At 41.7% G+C, this 18,587-nt stretch overlaps 1 protein-coding gene across 1 annotated transcript in view; it reads right to left on the bottom strand.

The window, feature by feature from the left end:
• Positions 1 to 1,734: 1,734 nt before the first annotated feature.
• galnt16 (UDP-N-acetyl-alpha-D-galactosamine:polypeptide N-acetylgalactosaminyltransferase 16) overlaps positions 1,735 to 18,587 on the bottom strand; it is a 30,780-nt gene continuing 13,927 nt past the window's right edge. The window contains exons 6-15 of the mRNA XM_084569216.1: positions 15,464 to 15,585; positions 10,589 to 10,676; positions 10,306 to 10,390; positions 9,543 to 9,646; positions 8,673 to 8,799; positions 6,984 to 7,076; positions 5,995 to 6,078; positions 5,227 to 5,353; positions 3,890 to 4,006; positions 1,735 to 1,883 (exon numbers count right to left, since the gene is read on the bottom strand). Coding sequence (XP_084425342.1) covers positions 1,740 to 1,883; positions 3,890 to 4,006; positions 5,227 to 5,353; positions 5,995 to 6,078; positions 6,984 to 7,076; positions 8,673 to 8,799; positions 9,543 to 9,646; positions 10,306 to 10,390; positions 10,589 to 10,676; positions 15,464 to 15,585 — 1,091 coding nt within the window. The 3' untranslated portion in view covers positions 1,735 to 1,739. The remainder of the gene's footprint in view (positions 1,884 to 3,889; positions 4,007 to 5,226; positions 5,354 to 5,994; positions 6,079 to 6,983; positions 7,077 to 8,672; positions 8,800 to 9,542; positions 9,647 to 10,305; positions 10,391 to 10,588; positions 10,677 to 15,463; positions 15,586 to 18,587) is intronic.

Below are 18,587 nucleotides of genomic sequence, written 5' to 3'. Positions count from 1 at the left end.
GAAGAAGAAACCGCCCAGGTTTATCTATGCAACATCTATGCGAGTTTCAGGTGTGCACCACCCACAGATGTTCTGAATAAAAACTTCACATCTCCACCAGTTTCTAAGAACTGAAGAAGTTACTTGAATGAAATGTCTTTAAAAAACAAACATCCAGCTGCCTTTGTTTTAACTTTGTCTTTAGACAGATCTTGAAATAAATCTCTCCAGTCCACTCACTGGTGCCATGTTCACCAGATAATCAGTATTATACCTTTCACCTGTCAGTGGTCATAATCTTATGGCTGATCTGTGCATGTGCTGCATGTCTGAGTGTACCTACTTCCTTCTGCTGCTCTCTTCTCCTCCTCTTATGTCTCACTTCCCTCTTTTTTTCTGTCTCTCTACCCGGTCAGCCTCAAGCACATGGGTGAGCTTGAGGCTCTGCTCAAGGTTTCTTCCTCTATAGCGGCTAATATATCATATTTTATACGCGAGTTTCCGAGACGTCTGCACTGAAAAACCTGTTGCATGCAATTTAATATTTGTCACCTGCCCCCTGGTGGATTCATGCTTGCTCTGCATTCAGTGGCTTTTGGCAGCCTTTTCCAAAATGGCTGCATTCAAGACTTGACTTTCCATTTTTTTTCCCCAACAGAACCAAACCAACAGAAAAGTTTGAAATGTTCCAAATACAATGAACTTTTTATTTAGTTTAAATGTCTTATAAGCACTTTAATAAATAAAAAGAGAAAAAAATAACACCTGCTCTAGTCTAGCGGTTTCAGGTTCTAGTTTCTCTAAAGCGTCTTGAGAAAATTCGGATCGTTATTGACATTGTATGAATAAAGTTTAATTGAATCCTACATAGCCAGCATTTGAAGCAAACCACTAAAGTTTAAATTATGAATTTCTATCCAAGTATGCAGAACAAAATTACACAGTCTTGATTGTGTTTTGGAAAAAAAACGCTCCTCTTTGCAACTCTGCTGCGACCAAAATAACACCCGAGACCAAACAGTTTATTTTATGTACATTAATGTCTTTGTTACCACGTTTTAATTTCTCAAACGACATATAGAGTACTTTACACAAATAAAACAAACCGTTACCTGCTTCAGATATTTACATAAAACTTTTATAGAGACAGAAAGAAAAACATTCTTTGGGTCTGACCATGCAAAACAATAAATAATGTTCCTGACGGTGCTTTGCATGGTGCTTCTTTTCAAGACTGCTATCCATTAGCAAAAAAAAACAAAAAGGAAAAGAAGCTCAGGTTTTTAGTTGGCTATACATAAAGCTGCCCTGGTCCACGCAGTCATCAGTAGTGCCTGAGACCAGGCACCGAGACGAGCAGTGACGGTGTCTCGGGTGCAGCTCAACACATTTCACAATCCTCGCTATTGCAATTTCACCCAAACGGTGGACCAGGACAGATACAGAAATGGAAAAGTGAGATGTGCAACAGTTTTTTGTTTTTTTTTCAGTGAAAAGCTTAGATTAAGAACTGCAGCATCCTCGAAAGGATGGAGCATTGTACACAGAGGACTTCAGACACTCAACAGAGGCCTTGAAATGTTTTCAGCGACGCTCTTGTCCCCAAAATGAGCAGGAGCTTGAAGCTGACATCACAAATGTACAGTTCTGACTCCTTCCATCCCCCAGCAAGGCGGCAGACAGAGTCTTTCTGCAAACAGGGTCCAGTGTCCTCCCTCTCCCTCCCTCTCCCTCCCTCCCTCCCCCCATCAAACGGCGGCTCAGGTGATGACTTGAGGCTCCCAGGACTGGCTGGCAATCTGGGGGCGACACTGTGAGATGACCGGGGGTCCTGCCGGGGTCTGGCTGTCCAGGCAGAGGCCGCTGACCATGTGCTGCAGAGCGGTGCCTTTAGGCTTCCACTTCTACAAAAAAATTTAAATAAAAAGATATAAAATCATGAGTTAGACGCACGCTGTGGTTGGTATTACTCATAAATGAGCACAGGAGGCTCATGCTAGTAGTGAGTAATGGACTGAGTCAGGCCTGGATTACAGCAAGCACATGAATGACAGCACTCAGAGTGGAAAACTCATAGTACGGCCAGCTGCAGGGAACAGCATCCAGCAAAGTGCCAGAGAAGAAACGGTTTGAGCTTAGGAGCTGGAGACATTTTAGTTTTAAACACACTCACTGGCCACTTCATTAGGTACACTAGTGAAACTGAATGGATATATATTATATAACAGTCCTGCACTAATCTTATCTTCATGAAGGTTATGATATTCAGCATTTGTTTAAAATAACAGAGTAGTGCAGAACTATTAAAATGCATTTAAACCAATCAGCATAACATTATGACCACCTTCCTAATATTGTGTAGGTCTCCCTTGTGCCTCAAATCAGTGGTGACTCAGGAGGGGAGGGGAGGGGCCTCTGTGGGCAACAGCTTAGACAATTTCACATATTTACCTGGAAATAAATGGTGCATAAATGTGTTGTATTTCTTTCCTATCGTTTCTCTCAAAAGTCTGTTCAAGCAGGAATCAGTCACAGGGTGCTCTGATAAAAGGAGGGGATTTCAGACGTGTAGATTATCTTAAGTAGCCCGCCTGACTGCAGCCTTTAAGCACGTCTTTCGTTCCTCATAAATCTAACGCTGTCTTCCGCGGAAAAAATTCCCAAGAGTGCCGGAGCGAGTTCGTCGAGAAACCCGAGACTGAAAGCGAAGCCAGAGCCGCAAAATCACCTGGTATACGAGAAGTGTTTTCCTCATTGGCTCAGTGATTAAGCTGTTAGAGATGAGGTTAAGATGCGAGAGTGGCACGCTCAGGTTTCTGGATTGGGGTTGGGATGGGGGGGGGGATCTTAAAATCCCAGAGAGAGAGAGAGAGGTGTATCTGTGTGTGCATGTGTCTCAAACCCAAACTAATGAACTTCTGCATGGACTGAATCAAAAATGATGCAAAAATAACAAAAATGCCAGTAAAAAATAAAACAGGGAAGAAATATTCCTACATATTTAAACGTTTTTTAAAACACGCAGCCGTCCCTCAGAGTTTAAAATAGACATTTCAGTCCTCTAGTGGGAAGACTCCAACAAATACAGAGACCTGAGTATTTTTTTCCCTTTCTAGGGGATTAAAAACTCAGGACAAAGAGACCAAACGTCTCCCACAGCAATAACTGATTGCTTGTTGATGGGCAGGCTCCCAAAGACCTCTTAAAGGATTGCGACGGGCCCGCTGAGAGATGAGAGGAAGGCCTGGCGAGAGTCCCGCACACTGCACACACATGGTCCGAGTTAATAACTCCCTCTTCGATGTCATAAATCCGCCATGCGGCCAACTTGGGCCCTCGCGGGACTCTTAGTATTCAGCATTCACAAAAGGGGGAGAGCGAGGAAGGAACAGGGTGGGGACCGAAGTTATTGGAGCGCTTGTTCTGCCGCGCCTAGGAAGCCAAACTGGCCGGATCTGTATCGGGGCAATAAGATGGTCTGAGCCTCCTGGCATCGGCGGGGCAGACGGGCTGCTGAGCATCTGGCAAATCCACTTATTTCCAAATGTTTCGTGTCTGAGTGGCACATCAGGGAGACGTGTCGGCAAAAAGAAGTCACCATTGATTTCAACTAGTCCTGTTCCTTACATTAACCCTAAATTAACACTAAGATAGCTTCTTTTTAAAAGACTGTGTGGAGTTTGCATGTTCTCCCTGTGTCTGCGTGGGTTCTCTCCAGGTTCTCCAGCTTCCTCCCACCATATAAAGACATGCTGGTTAGGTTCATTGGTGATTCTAAATTGGCCGTAGGCGTGAGTGTGAATGGTTGTCTGTCTCTCTGTGTTAGCCCTGAGATAGACTGGAGACCCAGTGTCAGCAGGGATAGGCTCTAGCCTGAGAACACAATGCGCGTTGAAAGGTTAAATCTCACCTGTCTGGGCTCTTTTGTGCTGCAGGGCTCCATCTTGACCTTCGATCCTGCTGTGAAGGCAGAAATAGCCAGGCAGAGGTCCTGCTGTCGGATCAGCGGCTCGATTAGCTCCCATTTCTGGAAAACACAAGAAAAACATCTCAGTGAAAAACAAAAAAACACTAGATTATATCAATAAGATAAGACAACGTTTATGTTCAGCTGCTTCAAACAGATGCAGTCTCAATCCTTTGCTTAGAGGACATTTCACCAACATGTGCTGCCTTTATCTGGAGCACATATTACAAGCTACAAATAATAAGACAGAGTAATAAATGTCACGTCCAGGGGAGTTGGGATACGTCGTCGTTGAACCGTGACTGATGCAGTGTTTTAAATTAAGATTTGGCGTCCACTGTTGTTCAAGGGGTAATTGATAGCATGTTGATCAACTCCGCAGCCTAGCAACAGAGACAACTGTTGAAGACGGCAGGGATTGTTTTTATAAAGATAAAAATGATCAGGTTTTTATTCAAATAAACTTGCAAATAATTACAGAATAGATTTTAATGATTAAAACTGTGCTGGCTTTGACATTAATAATAATAATACTAATAAATACTGAGGCAGCACACTGATTTTTTTTAAATACTTTTATCATTAGAGCCATTCTTTTATAAACAACCAGACAAAAAAATCTGTCAAATATTGGTTCAAATTCATTTAAAGACTGTCTTTTGTGATATACACCAATCAAGCATAACATTATGACCACCTTGTGCCTCCAAAACAGTTGTGACTCATCAGAGAACGGACATGGGCCTTCTGAGGGTGTCCTGTGGTGTCTGGCAACAGAATGTTGTTAGTGGGAGGGGGGCTTTGAGGGGAGGGGCCTCTGTGGATCATCCCACAGATACTTGATCAGTTTGGGATCTAGTGAATTTGGAGGCCAGGTCAACACCTTGTGCTGTTCTTCATGTTTTTTTGAGTTGTTCCTAAAGTGTTTTTGTGTGTGTGCATGCGGCCATCAAGGAGTGTCATTGCTATGGGGTGGGGGGGCCTGGTCTGGTCTAGGTGGGTGCTACATGTCTAAGTAACATCCACATAAATGAATGCCAGGTCCAAAAGTCTCCCAGCAGAACACTGAGTTGTCACAAGATGATCAGTGTTATTTACTTCTCCTGTCAGTGGTTTTAATGTTGTGGCAGATCTGTTCTTGTTCAGTATGTACTTGTGGGGTATTAGCTTCACGCAGCAGTAGTAGAGGAGATGTAACACACTGAGTCAGTTTTATCAGGATCCATCTATAACCCAAGGCGTCAGTGTGTAGCGGTGAGTGCGACCCTCTATCTCCTGACCTGCGACTGCGGCCTGTTGGCTCCGATGCCCCTGCACTCTGCCAGGCCGAGGCCGTCGGTCCCGCGGGTCTCCAGACACAAACCGCCCTGTCTCAGCACGCTGGACACCGCTTCCTGCTCCGGGACCCTGAGGGACCAGAGACAGAGAGGAGCCAAAAAGAAAAGGTCTTTATTACGCTCAACAGGGAACAGCTGGACGGGACTGTAACTGAACGGCACCGCACAGCAATACGCCTCATTACGACATGTTCTTATAAGAGTATACAATGAGGATTAAAGAGCCGATGGGATGTTTGGAGCAGATGCAGCTGGAGAGGTGAAAGTGTAGCTTGAGAACACGAAGCTCCTGGGACACAGTCAGAGGTTCTCATCCAGATCTGTTATATTTAGAGAGCCATGAAACCCCAAGGGGTTGAAAAACTGAAGGATTTCTTTTCACTAAACTTTTATAAATCCATTTTTTCTGCTTCACTGCTCTCTATTTGTTGGTCTTTAATAGAAATGCATATAAAGCTTTGAATGTCTTTGGTGTTACATAACAGACAGCGCAAAATAAATATTAAAAAGGAATAAAGTCATTCACATACTGTAGGATGATCTGCATATAAATTGTGTATCTCCTCTAAAAAATGATTTGTGGCTTCAGTTGCCGCTGCTGCTGCTGCTGCTGCTGCTGCTGCTAGGATATATTTACACACACCCGCTAAAGAGGGAAGGTTTAAAGTTTAAAGTAGGATATATTCAGTGAAATATCACCAATCTTCACACCTCAGCTCAGGATAGACGTTCTCCATGTACCAGCGGAAAGGTTTGCAGTTCAACTTCCGCCGCAGCGTCAGGCGGTCAGCAATGCTGCAGGAGGAAAACATGAGAGAGAAGATGAAACAGAGAAGACTTAAACTCAGCCCAGTCAGCTAACATCAGACTTAACTCTTTAATAGTGCCTTTCTGCTTTTATGACTTGGGTTGAGGGGAGGGGCCTCTGTGGATCATCCCACAGATACTTGATCAGTTTGGGATCTAGTGAATTTGAAGACCAGGTCAACACCTTGTGCTGTTCTTCATGTTTTTTTTTTAGTTGTTCCTAAAGCATTTTTGTCTGTGTGCTTGTGTCAGGCTGCATCCTGCTGGGGATGGCATAGATGGTCTGGTCTAGGTGGGTGCTACATGTCTAAGTAACATCCACACCAATGAATGCCAGGTCCAAAAGTCTCCGAGCAGAACACTGAATTGTCACAAGATGATCAACATTACTTACTTCTCCTGTCAGTGGTTTTAATGTTGTGGCTGATCGGTGTATACATCGCAACAAATACTACCTTGTTCTCCTCTGGTGTGGGGCCGCTGACGCACAAAGAGCCTAAAGTGCCACAGTAAATTAACTGCCACACATTTTGATCCTTAATTTCTCAGTTCAGTCATTTTTTTCAGGCAAAAACATGACCCAGTTCTTCAGACTGTGAAAATGTGAGGTTTTGCTGCTGTAACTGAATATCTCAAGAGTCTGTGATCAAATCTGAATATGCCACCTTGGGCTTTGGGACATTATAAAAGGCAATTTTAACTATTTTGTATTTGTTAATCAAGAATATCCCCTGCAGGTCTAAAATAGTCATTAGCTGCAGTCTTCAACGTCTCTATATAAACATTAACACAAAGCTTATCGGGCTAAAACACGAGAGAGACTGAATCAAACACCTGTTCCTCTGTCTATATGGTACATTGAGACATGAGGGTTAAAAGCGTAGTGTACAAACCTGCCAAAGGCCTTGCCCTGAGCCGACGGCCTTGCAGAATAGTAGTACTGTTTATACTCATCCATCCAGACTTCAGCAGCCCGCCGGGTGTTCCTGCGTGGACACAAGACACAACACCTGCTCAGATACGGTAATGACACAGCTCTGCTGCCGGCATTCCTGCAGTCAACTCGAATGACAATGTCACAACCAGGGAGCCGTTAGACATCAGCTGGGCTCTGCACCAGCATCGTCATGATGCATTGCAGGATATTGTTTTAAGAGGTGATGAAAAGCCTTTAATCCTGATTGGTTTGAATATATGCACTGAATATTACTGTGTTTAGTTACCAAATTAAAAAACATAAACAGAGTAGTTAGTTTCCATATACAGATGTTAATGTACTGCTGCTAAACTTGTGGTGATGACAGACTGGTTACCACAAAAATATAGGGCTGTCAGGGACGTGGTAGGAAGAGAAGAGGAGCAAGAATTATCGCCTAGCTTTTATTCTTCTATGCCGCCACTTTAAGTCTTTTCAGACTCATGTAACGTATGTAAGGACATTAATCAAAGTGTTTTTATGGAGCATTATGACGTCAAACCTTTTCAATAAAAAAATCACTCAACATTTGTGTGAAATTATGTCATAATAAGAGCACAAATCCTTGAGTTCTTTGAAGTCACAGTGACCCTTCTTCAATAAATTTAAATACTAAAAGTTCATCCTGGCCTCTTGAGACCGAGAGGATGTTTGTGCCACATTTTGAACAATTCATCCATTAAAGTTTCCCTGAGATATCGATCAGTCATTGAGCAAAAATGGAACGGACAGGAGGGAAATGTGACATTGACTCTGGACCATCTGTGTTTAATCAGATCATCCTTGAGTCCAAATGGAAGCTTGAAAATAATTCCATCCTGGCATGACTCGGATATCGATCATGTTCACGAGAACGGGACGGACACGAAGTCAAAGTGACCTCACATCGGATTATCCTTAAGTCAAATGTCTATTGAGGCATTCTTAAGAAACTGATCACATTCACAAAAATGGGACGGACGTGAGGTCAAAGTGACCCTCTGACATGATCAAAACGACCTTGACCTTTCACCCCATGTGACTTTGACCCCCAGATCTCTAATCATTTCATCCTTGATTTTACGCTTGTGACAAAATTGAACATATTCCATCAAAGTGCCCCTGGGATATCGGTCATGTTGAATTTCCATCGTGTCGTTGTTCGGACCATGTTCACAAGAATGTGACCTTGTGACCTGGTTAAAGTGACCTTGATCTCTGGGCCAAAATTAAACAGAGGTCAAAGTGATCTTGACCTTTGACCACAAATTTCATCAGATCATCCTTGAGTGAAAGTGAAATTCCTTCCTATTTATCACTTCAACAAAAATGGGACAGACGTCAAATTTTAATCTGATCATCGTTGACTCCAAGTCCAACACATTCCATGAAGGCTTTCCTAAGATACTGAACACATTCACAAAAAATGAAGTTTGTTTTCTTCTGCAAAATGTGTGAAAACTCTGAAGTTTTGCCTGGTGAGGGAAAAGAAACTTCGCAATGACCTGTGCTGAATCATGCGACACTTAAAGATTGTAAGGCTGAACACAGGATTAACCTTCTTGGCAGTCGGTAAATGCCATTTCAGGATAATAACTATGCGCAGCAGACAGATCAACCCACTCACTTAATGTAGGTTAGAGCGTTGCCCTCTGGGAAGTCGTACGGGTGCCGCTTTCTGAACACGTGACCCACGCGGCTGCAGGGGAGAATCTCCAGACTTCCTCCGCACATCCACACCCGGAAAGAAAGCTCTGCAGGACGGACAGACGCAGACGGTGAGGCCAAGGCTGCAGGCATGTCACCGAGGATTTGCCTATCAACGTGTATCCGTGCAAATTATGCAGTCCGATGTGCATCCACCCACTATCAGCCCGGGCATGTTCACCTGATCATGCAGCAGATGGCTATAAGCTGTAAATCAGCGGTATGAAAGCTGGAGCGAATCATTTAACGCACTGCTGCCTTGCAAATTTCAAGGACGTGTTTGGCGTTACGTGAGTGTGAGCTGTTAAACCTCTGCAGCATGCAAAACAGCCAGGCATGACGCATAAATACACAAGACGAAGACATTAAAATCTCCAGATTTGACTCCAGAGGACCAATATTTATTTATCCTCTGTAAAAAGTGCACTGTTGTTCTCATTAAGCTGAGGTCAAACCCATTATCTAGTATTGATTTTCCTTTATTTTCCCTTTTACTCTGGAGTGTTAGAGATTACAGAAATGTACATATAGAGATTTAGCTCAATGATCCTTTTTCAGAATGCAGTACACGCACATAACCCTGTAGCAGCCATTAGGTAATTTAGAAAATGTCAAAATGGAAGAATATAATGAATCACTGACTTCTAATAAACCCACTCCACTTAGGGAAAGTTAAAGTCTACGTCTGGACCAGCTAGGCAGAGTGAAGCTTGGTTTTGCAGAACTATTTAAAGAACTAGTTTGGATGGAGGATGATTAAGGTACAGTTGGAAATCGTGGCTGAGCTCACCAAAGTTCTCCCCTCCCCAGATGTCCATGTGGGTGTCATACTGGCCCAGGTGGTTGAACCAGCTCTTGTCCATGACGAAGATCCCACCAGCGATGACGGGAGTCCTGCAGAGCGTGGTAGGGAAGAGGGCTACTTAGGTTTGCTGTACTTTATTCACATTCTCTTACTTAGACAGACCTCACAAGAATCAACAAGACACCAGGAAAAAAACAACAAATCAAACTATGGCACTGGAATTTATATCTTAAACTGACTGAACATATGTTTGGGAATAGATAGTAAGTCTTAAATTATATGTCCCCTCTATACAAGTACATGGGCACAACAAGTAGAAAAAGGTCATTCTGTACGTATTTTAATTATATTTTAGTGTTTTTCAATGATTTAAAAATGCTGATGACTCATCCAGCACTAAGGGGTGTGTGCTTATTTTGTATCCAATGAAACTCTTTCTTGAAATTGTATGCCCCTCCCCCCACGCCTCTCCTCCACCAGCAACACTGTATCTACAGAGGTGAGGCAAGGAAAGGGGGCGGAGCCTGATGAAGCTACTGGATCTGACCAATCAGAGCAGAATGGGCTTTTTAGTAGGACGCTGCCTTTCTGCCGTAGCTTAGAGGATTTAATTTATTACCTGATTTTGTCTTTTTTGTTGTCAGAATCTGGCTTTATGACATGATTACTTTGATTTTGTTCTACTAAAACAGATGTACATTTACGAGGGTCCCTTTTAGAGGAAGACTAAAGAGTATTGCAAACATACCTAATCGCTTGTGTGGGGTCACTTCTCGCCATTTTCTGCTCGATGGGAATCTGCTCCCATTTGAAGTGAAGACTCCAATCAAATCCTGACAGAAGAAAGAATCAAGAGAGCAGTAAAAAGTAAAATTTACAACCTCAATGTTTAGACATCAGCTTTAAAGAGTTCAAGAAGACAGATATGAGACTTTGGCTAAACCACGCTACATGATCTGACGTTCATACCAGTCATATTTTACATTCTGTGTGTTATTAGTTATCACTGTGCACGAGTTGCGTGTCCTGACCTCCTCTCAAATCAGCAGACGCAGCCAGGTAGGCAAAGTTATCCAGGCTGATGACGTCAATGATGGGGCTGACCACTCGTGTATGATCCTACATGGGAGGACAGCAGAGTGATGAAATTATTAGTACACTGAGGGAGTCATCTGATTGCATTTGAGGAGATAAGCAAGAAACAGAAGTCACAAAAGTATTTTAAAGCATTTCTGTCATTACTAAATTTGGGTTATATATGAATTAAGCAATTAACAAAATAAAAGTATGGAGATTGTAGCGGTTGGTTGACACTTGGGCTGCACGTTCTATTATCATGACCTCAGCCCAGCAAGTGCTCAAAACAACAGTAACACTGTGGAAAGCAAGCAGAATCTGAAGTGCAGTTGTAGTAAATCATTTTACCCTGCAGAGGGCACTAACAGAAGGGTAAAAAAAAAATGCCAAAAAATTCCTAAATAAGCAGAAGAAGAATGCAAGCACAAAAAAAAGTTGTCAAAGTTGTTCAAAGAGCTAAACTTTTATCCATCTCACAATCTCATTTTCTTTACAGAAAACATTACAGCCTCAAAGAGGAACTCGCTTGGTTCAAGACTTTGTCAGAATCGTCTGTTTGAACCAAAACTTGTTTGCAAAACTAAGGAATCAACAAAAAACATTTTAACAGGCGCCAAGAGAAGCCTCCAAAAAAATGAAATCTTATATTTTTGATAAAGGGCGTAGTCAGTTGATAAAAGTGGAATATAACTTCTCATCTTTGGGTTTTTCTACAACAATATTTTTTTAAGTCTATCAATTACTGGTGAAGATCATAAGCTGAGAACGTCCATCCATCACTTTCAGACCTCAGAGGAGATATATTTGTGAGAAAAGAAACAATTCCTGCTCCAAAAGAAACACAAGGTAAACAGAAGAGAAATCTGCTGATTGCAGATACGTGCGTCCGTGCCAACACTGTTGTTTGCCCATAAAGCATCTGTGTGTGTGTTTGTGTAGTCGAGCAGCTTAGCGTCAGGATGTTCCAAACAAGCTGTTTCCAATTAGAGCCGTCCTCGTCTTTGCTCAGTGATCGAACCCGCTGTGAACTTTGAGTTCAATGCACCAAAAGAGTGCGGGGGAAGTGTGAAATGCCAATCTGCCAGAGAGCAATTTGGAAAGTGATGGTCTCAACAGCTTAATGCGACAGACATTTATTGGGCTTTTAATGGGCGTCTGTGATTTGGTAATGCACAAAGAGGCTGCGCTCCCAAAATGGATGTCACTGATGATGTCTCAATATCTCTGCCCCTCTCTCGCTCTTTTGTTTCTTCTCTATCTGAATTTACTGCGCTGTCAGAGTGACGTATTTTCCATCTGGATGCTTTTAATGTCATCGAGAAAGTAATTTAAAGTTACTTCAAAGTCTATGTGAAAAGTGGAATAAAAGTGAAAGAGGAAACAGAACAAAAATGAACTGAGATCTGTAGAAAGGAACATAAAGCTTAACTCTCCGTAACTGGGAACATATTTTGTGTGCGCACCGAGTTTGACAGTTTCCTCTTGCCATTTGATGTGTTAAGATTTGCTTCATCATCCAGATTTGTCACACCAGTCTCTGAGTAAGAGGCTGACAGGGGACACACTGTCCAGCTGAAGCTAAAGATCAAGAGCCAGGCTTAAATTTTGTTTTCAACTGTGCGTAATCCTTCATTTAATTTTGTTTTTGATGTCATTTAATGCTAATGCAGCCACCACTTAAATACAAAAAGCTGCAGACACTGTTCCCCATTGAAATAAACTTGTTTACAGCCCGGTGCACCACCTCTGCAGCTAATTCCGTCATTTACAGCAACTGTGCAGGTGTGGATTTTTATTTAACTCACCTAAATTTGAATTACATCAAGCTTAACACTTAAAGTTATGCATTACTTTAGGGCACAGGCATCATTTGGCATCAGCTCCACCTCTCTGACGATTCTTAATTATCTGGGAAGATGGCGACAGCTCAAGCCAAAGCAAGCGTAAATCAGTGTTTTAGAGCTGAAGAAGCAACTTGGATGACTTCAAGACACTCTACAAGTCCAGTTGCATTTGTTTCAGCTTGTTTTTATGGAAATACCATGACCTGGATGACTGATAACCTTTATAGAGAGCTTTAAATATAGTTAATGTTGCTTCTTGTTTCCATTTTCAGTCTGTACACAGACAGTTTCCAACCTGAGGACAGTTATCAAGATAAACACAAAGATTACAGAAGAGGAAGAAGAAGAAGACGTATGTTTTTTCCCAGTCTTTCAGCCTGGATTATTGTAATTCTTCAGAGCTTAAAAAACATGGCTTATTGTCAAAAGCAAGATTTCTGTATTTGTTGTCGTTTGTGAAGACGGGCGAGGAGCAGCGTAAAACCAGAGATGATAAGTTATGTCGCCTTCATGATCTTAAGATTGAAATAAATTATGCCATCCGAGAAGTCACCTAAATCTAGCCTGGAAAGCACGTAGCTGAAGAGACTGTACAACATCATCAGTGCAAGGGCTGTGGTCTCAGGGAAACTGATGAATTATCACCGAGCCCAGCACTAAAAGGCTAAGAGACTGTAATAAAGGCTGGATGAGTCACAGCTGCCCAGAGCCAGAGATGAGTGTATGGAAACACAACATAATGTGTATGAAACGCTTGTGAATAAAACATCGAAGGGGTTTGCAAAGTAGAGACATCTGACTTGAGTTTTGTTGCATGCACAGTGTTTTAGATCGGGTACTTTCTGCACAAACACAGAACTTCTAACTTTTTTTTTTACTGAAAATAAATCCATATTCTTATCTTAAAGGAATACTTTAGCTTTTCTCTATTTTTTCCTCTTTTATAGCTAAGAATTAATCAAAAATTATTGATTTCTCATGTCTGTGCATGGAAAATGATAGCTTAGCTTAGCATAGCAGCTAGTTTAGCTCGAGCCAAAAGTATGGGCTTTCCAGTCTAGCTGTTTCCAGGTTTTAATGTACAGGTTTTAGCTTCATATTTAGCACCAAGTGAATAATAAAAAAAAAAACTACTCCTTTAATTAAATGGCACTCTTGTATAAGATGTTTTCCAAGACTTAATAGAACTAGAGAGGCACTTGAAGAGCTGATAAGAGCTCAGTGTCTGTGAGTAAAGTTGTAGGAAAAAAAAAGGAGGAGATGAAGAAATTGGGGCGCGTTGGAAGCAGCTCTGTCAGGGCGTCAGGCTTTAGCGGGAGCACACGGAGGTGATTACCGAGAGAAATATGAAGTGGAGCCGCTCCTGCTGACCGCTGGGGTCAGCGGGAATGTTTGCGATGGGGGATGGCAGAGGTTTTAGGGAGCGGCAGGGCTGATTAGAGCCCAGTCACAGGTTAGAAATGTTGGGCGGGAGGTGACAGCCATCAAAACAGTCTATTACTCATTGCTTAGTCAAGAAGGACAGGAAACAAAATTCCTCTTTATCAAGATGCAAATAATCAGAATAAAAATGTCTCAATCAGAACGGACTGATCTGATCAGGAGGAAATTAAATCAGATTGGTTTCTCTCCGGCTGGGATCCATGTGGGCAGCAACGATTAAACCATCTTGCTCATTTTCTTCTATTAATTGAATTCAGTACTGGACAGAATCACTTGTCCAAAAGGTTATATTCTGATTAATGTTTTAAAGACATGCATTTTATCCAATTATTTTATTTAAAGTAGTTTTAGAGCAGATTTTAGCCAGGTCGAAAAAAAACTAAAGCTACTCGTGTCTTAGAAGCTGCTCACATTCATCTCTGCAGGTGCTTTTGTACCTCTAATTATTTGCCGTATTCACATTCTGTGCACGCTCGCCCCTGTGCCACTCTACGAAGCACTTACAAAAAGCAGACTGGAGCACAAACAGAGAGGCTCGCGGCCAAAACGGCACACGGAAACACCAGAGAAATTAAAAAACACAGCAAAAATCGCCCCAGTCCTCGGAGGAGGAGAGGCAGTGTTCACATTCTTGTTTTTAAACTATTAAAACGTTCACAGCTGGATGCGATGTTAGGTTTCCCTGACAGGCCGAGTCGCTTAATTTACAGGATGAAGTGACTTGAGGAAATCTGTCCACTGCACTTTTATCATAAAACACTCAGGAGCCTGGCGCAAGAATAAACACTGTCACATACCACTGCAGTAACTCACATTCACTACTTCTGTGGACTCTGCAAATCTAACATTAGAATTGTATGTTATGTACAAATAAAAGGAAAAACAAGCCAAAATTGTTCTGTTATGTGGCAAGCAGAGTAACAGATAAGGGAGTCCAAGGGAGTCTAGTTAGCAGGTCATCCCTAGACCAAAGAAGGTGGTAAAACAGGCTCCTTTTACTAAGCTCCGTCTGCACAGGTGGCATTTTTATGTGACGGAAAACCTGACGTTTTCTCTAAGGAGCACATACAGCTGATGGTTTCGGGCGCAAAAGCAGTTCAAAAAGCTTCCAAAACTGAGATGCGAACGTCTTGAAATGTAGAACAGATGCCACAGACGCTAATGCTGGCGGAGAATAAATGCAGCGGATTATGATTATAGTCAATAGGGAATAAATTTAGACGCACAGGGACAAGTGGAAAACAGATCGGTTGGGAAAATGACACCATCCTGTTTCCAGCAGTGGCAGGACTGTTACAGCTGGTAGAGTGTGACTTAAACCTCAAACTGAGTGTTTATTTAACAATATGAAGTGCCAACGTATTACATCACAGCTAATAAACTATAACTGTGAAAAGCAGCAAAAATCCCCTGATGTCTTCAGGGATAAAAAAAAAAAAAAAAAAAAAAGTCCTCCACCTCCAGATGAGTGTGTGTTGCGTGTATTAAATGTCTAATTGGAGAGTGTGAATGACGGCTGACTGTGAGACCGCCGCTTTGTACCTCCTTGACTCGCTGGATCATCGGCTGCAGCCAGTCGATGTTGACTTCACAGTGGCTGTCCAGGAAGGTCAAGATGGCGGCAGAGGCCGTGTTGGCTCCCCGCACACGGGACCGGATCAGACCTGAGGGAAACACAGGACACTCAAGTCTCAAAACCAGTCAGACACGGGGTCTTTTTTTATGTTTTTTTTAAGATTTATTGTTATAAATCACTGAATGCTCCTACAACTACATGACCCATTAAGGTAACTCAGGTCTGCAGACCACTGTCTTCTGGTTGTCCCAAGAACATGGTGCTTTCTCAGCTGCAGCCCCCAAAACTGTCTTAATTTAGTCTTTAATTCAGTTTGATAGCTGCTTTTTATTGTGAATTTGAATGCATTTTCAATATTTCTAATCTAGCCTTTTTCATTTTCATTTTTATTGTATCTGTTCCTTTTTTAGACTGCTCTCCACAGCACTGTGGTCAACATTTGTTGCTGACATTGTAGTATACAGACATGTGTGGTGACTGAGGTTGCCAATGAAATTTCAGTTGTGTCTCCGAAATTGTTGAACTTTCTTTTACGACCTATTATAACATTTAAAAAAAATCAGGACCAAAGCTGCTCAGGCGTACACAGTAAAGTCATTGTTTTCCGCCATTATTCACTAAATTCACGACTGTCCATATGCATATTCAACCTCCATTACTTCAACCTTTACATCAGTTACTTTTAATTACTCTACTTTTGTTTGGTTGTGTTAGTTTATCACCAGACTGTAGTGTGTTAGTTACTTAAACAGTAACTGTAAATATTTCTTGTTCCATTATTATATTACTTTCCTTTTTATCTTATTCAATTTTTTATTTATATTTATATTTATTTATTATTTAGCATCTGAAGCTATAACACCCAAATTTTCCCTTGAAGATCTATAAATTTTTATCGTATCGTATCGTGTCGTGTCGTATCGTTTCTTATCGTATCGTGTCGTGTCGTATCGTGTCGTGTCGTATCGTTTCTTATCGTATCGTATCGTATCGTATCGTATCGTATCGTATCGTATCTTGTTGACTACTCTGGTTTTTACCATGTAAACACTGATCTGTATGTTACGTATTGTATTTGTGCTGTTTACTGTATTTTGCTCTTCATGCAGCCTCTGGCAAAACCTTCGGAGGTAATGATGTCTTGTCTTGTCTTGTCTTAATAGCGTTTATAATTGAATGCTGACTAATGTATGACTTGCCCTGTACACATCTGAAAATTATTTTTTTCATTTATCTTCTTCCTTTTCCACAGGCTGCAGGTGAACAGGAGTGAACGTGTTGTTTCAGGTGTGGATTGCAGGTATACAGGAGGCGGAGAGAAAGACCGCAGCAGTAAAGTTTTTCCAGGTGGCTGCATTCTGATCTGCTGAGGCGCCTGTTGACAGACTCTCTGCCTCTTTGAGTAGATATTGCAACAGATTCATCCTAATTTTTTATTTTTGAGACAGCGGATATGTTTACAAGAGATGATTTTAGAAGACTACGCTGCTGTCAAACTCAATTTAAACTGCGTTTGAATGCAGGGAAACGTTTATCTCGGGCGTTTGCTCTGAACAATCGGGGTTCTTATTCTCACTAAATGTTTTTATTTTTTGGGGAATGAATCATCTGTGTTTCTGGGATATTTACGTTTGCCCTGAGCTGGCTGAGCTTCTACAGAACAAAACAGCCTTTAGGAATGAAACCGATTAATTGGATTAGTCTGAAGTAGACGCCAGAGTGTGTCTCGCTTTGTGCCCTAGCAACCACTTTAAAGTCCTTGTTGAGAAGTGTTTATTTGGAGCTGAGAGTTTAACTTTCTTTTAAAAACAGATCAGCTTGAAACACGGGATTACTGCAAGCAGCGGAGAGGCGACAACAGATCTGATGTTTGTCTACAATCACATCAGGGATCTGTGGAGGACGTTAATTGCCTTACTGGTTTCTGCAACATCTACAGCTAATTAAACAGATATAGCACATCCTCTCAAGAGTTTTGTTCCAGAAAATGTGCAAAAATAAAAAGTCTAACTTGCAGCTGGTCTAACTTTCATCTTACATGAAATAGTTGACTAATACTGTACTTGTGCTACTTAGAAACTTAGTTAGACAGAAGAAGTAATTATTGTCTGTATCTATTTTAAAACAGATTCCTCCTAAGTGCAATCTACAACGAGGCTGACAACCTGGATACGGCTCGAAGCTCCGCAGAGAAGAAAACAACAACAGGTATATAGGTGCTTGGCTCATCATTGCTTACTGCAGTTCGATAGTTCAAGCAGCACGTTGTTTACACAGACACAAAAAGACTTATTGATTATCAGCAGCACAGAAGAATGCACACAATGCTACGATGGAGGATATGTGCTTGAATCAGACACTTCCACCTTTAATTAAAGCCCCAGTACAACACCGGAGAGATCACCGATGGTCGGAGCAAATGCCTGATGAAAATAAATGCTGAATACAATCTAATCAGTACAAATTCTCATTTAAACCATTAACTGAGAAACACTGTGTGCTGGCACCAGCTGTGTCAACTGTGAACATCAGGCTACGGCGTAGAGTTGACAAACAGCTATGAACCAATCTTGACTAATTTAAAAACTGGCAAAGAGTTGAAGCGTGAGCGGAGCAGAGGCAACCTGTGAAGGCGCCTACCGTTAGTTCAAAGTGGCCACACCATTATTTTTGCACAACTTTACGTGAATCATATGTAAGATTCACCCCTGTACCATTATCATCAATGAATAAATTAGCTTGAGAGACCAGAACTGCATTTATATGGGTTCTAAACACGTTCATTTCAGCTGTAATGTGTGGAGGCTTATGGGGATAGACTCACTTTTGGAGCCACCCTCAAGTGGCCATTTAGGGATCTGCAACTTGTGATACATCGCAATGACTTGATTAAATAAATGTCAGTAATGTCACTATCTATAATACTATCTAATAAGTTGTCTTTCTCCCAGAGAGGGAAGGCAAACGTTCAACTGACTGATAATTTGACAAAGGTAACACTATTTAGAGAACACAACCAAGATCTTCAAGATTACCATTTTACATGTGATTAATACTTGGCAACATGAATATTAATTTGGAGGGGAGGGG

This window comes from Chelon labrosus, assembly GCF_963514085.1.
Source record: "Chelon labrosus genome assembly, chromosome: 20".
Taxonomy (NCBI): domain Eukaryota; kingdom Metazoa; phylum Chordata; class Actinopteri; order Mugiliformes; family Mugilidae; genus Chelon; species Chelon labrosus.
Note: the sequence above shows the minus strand (reverse complement) of the source record. Positions and strands in the feature narration are given on the sequence as shown.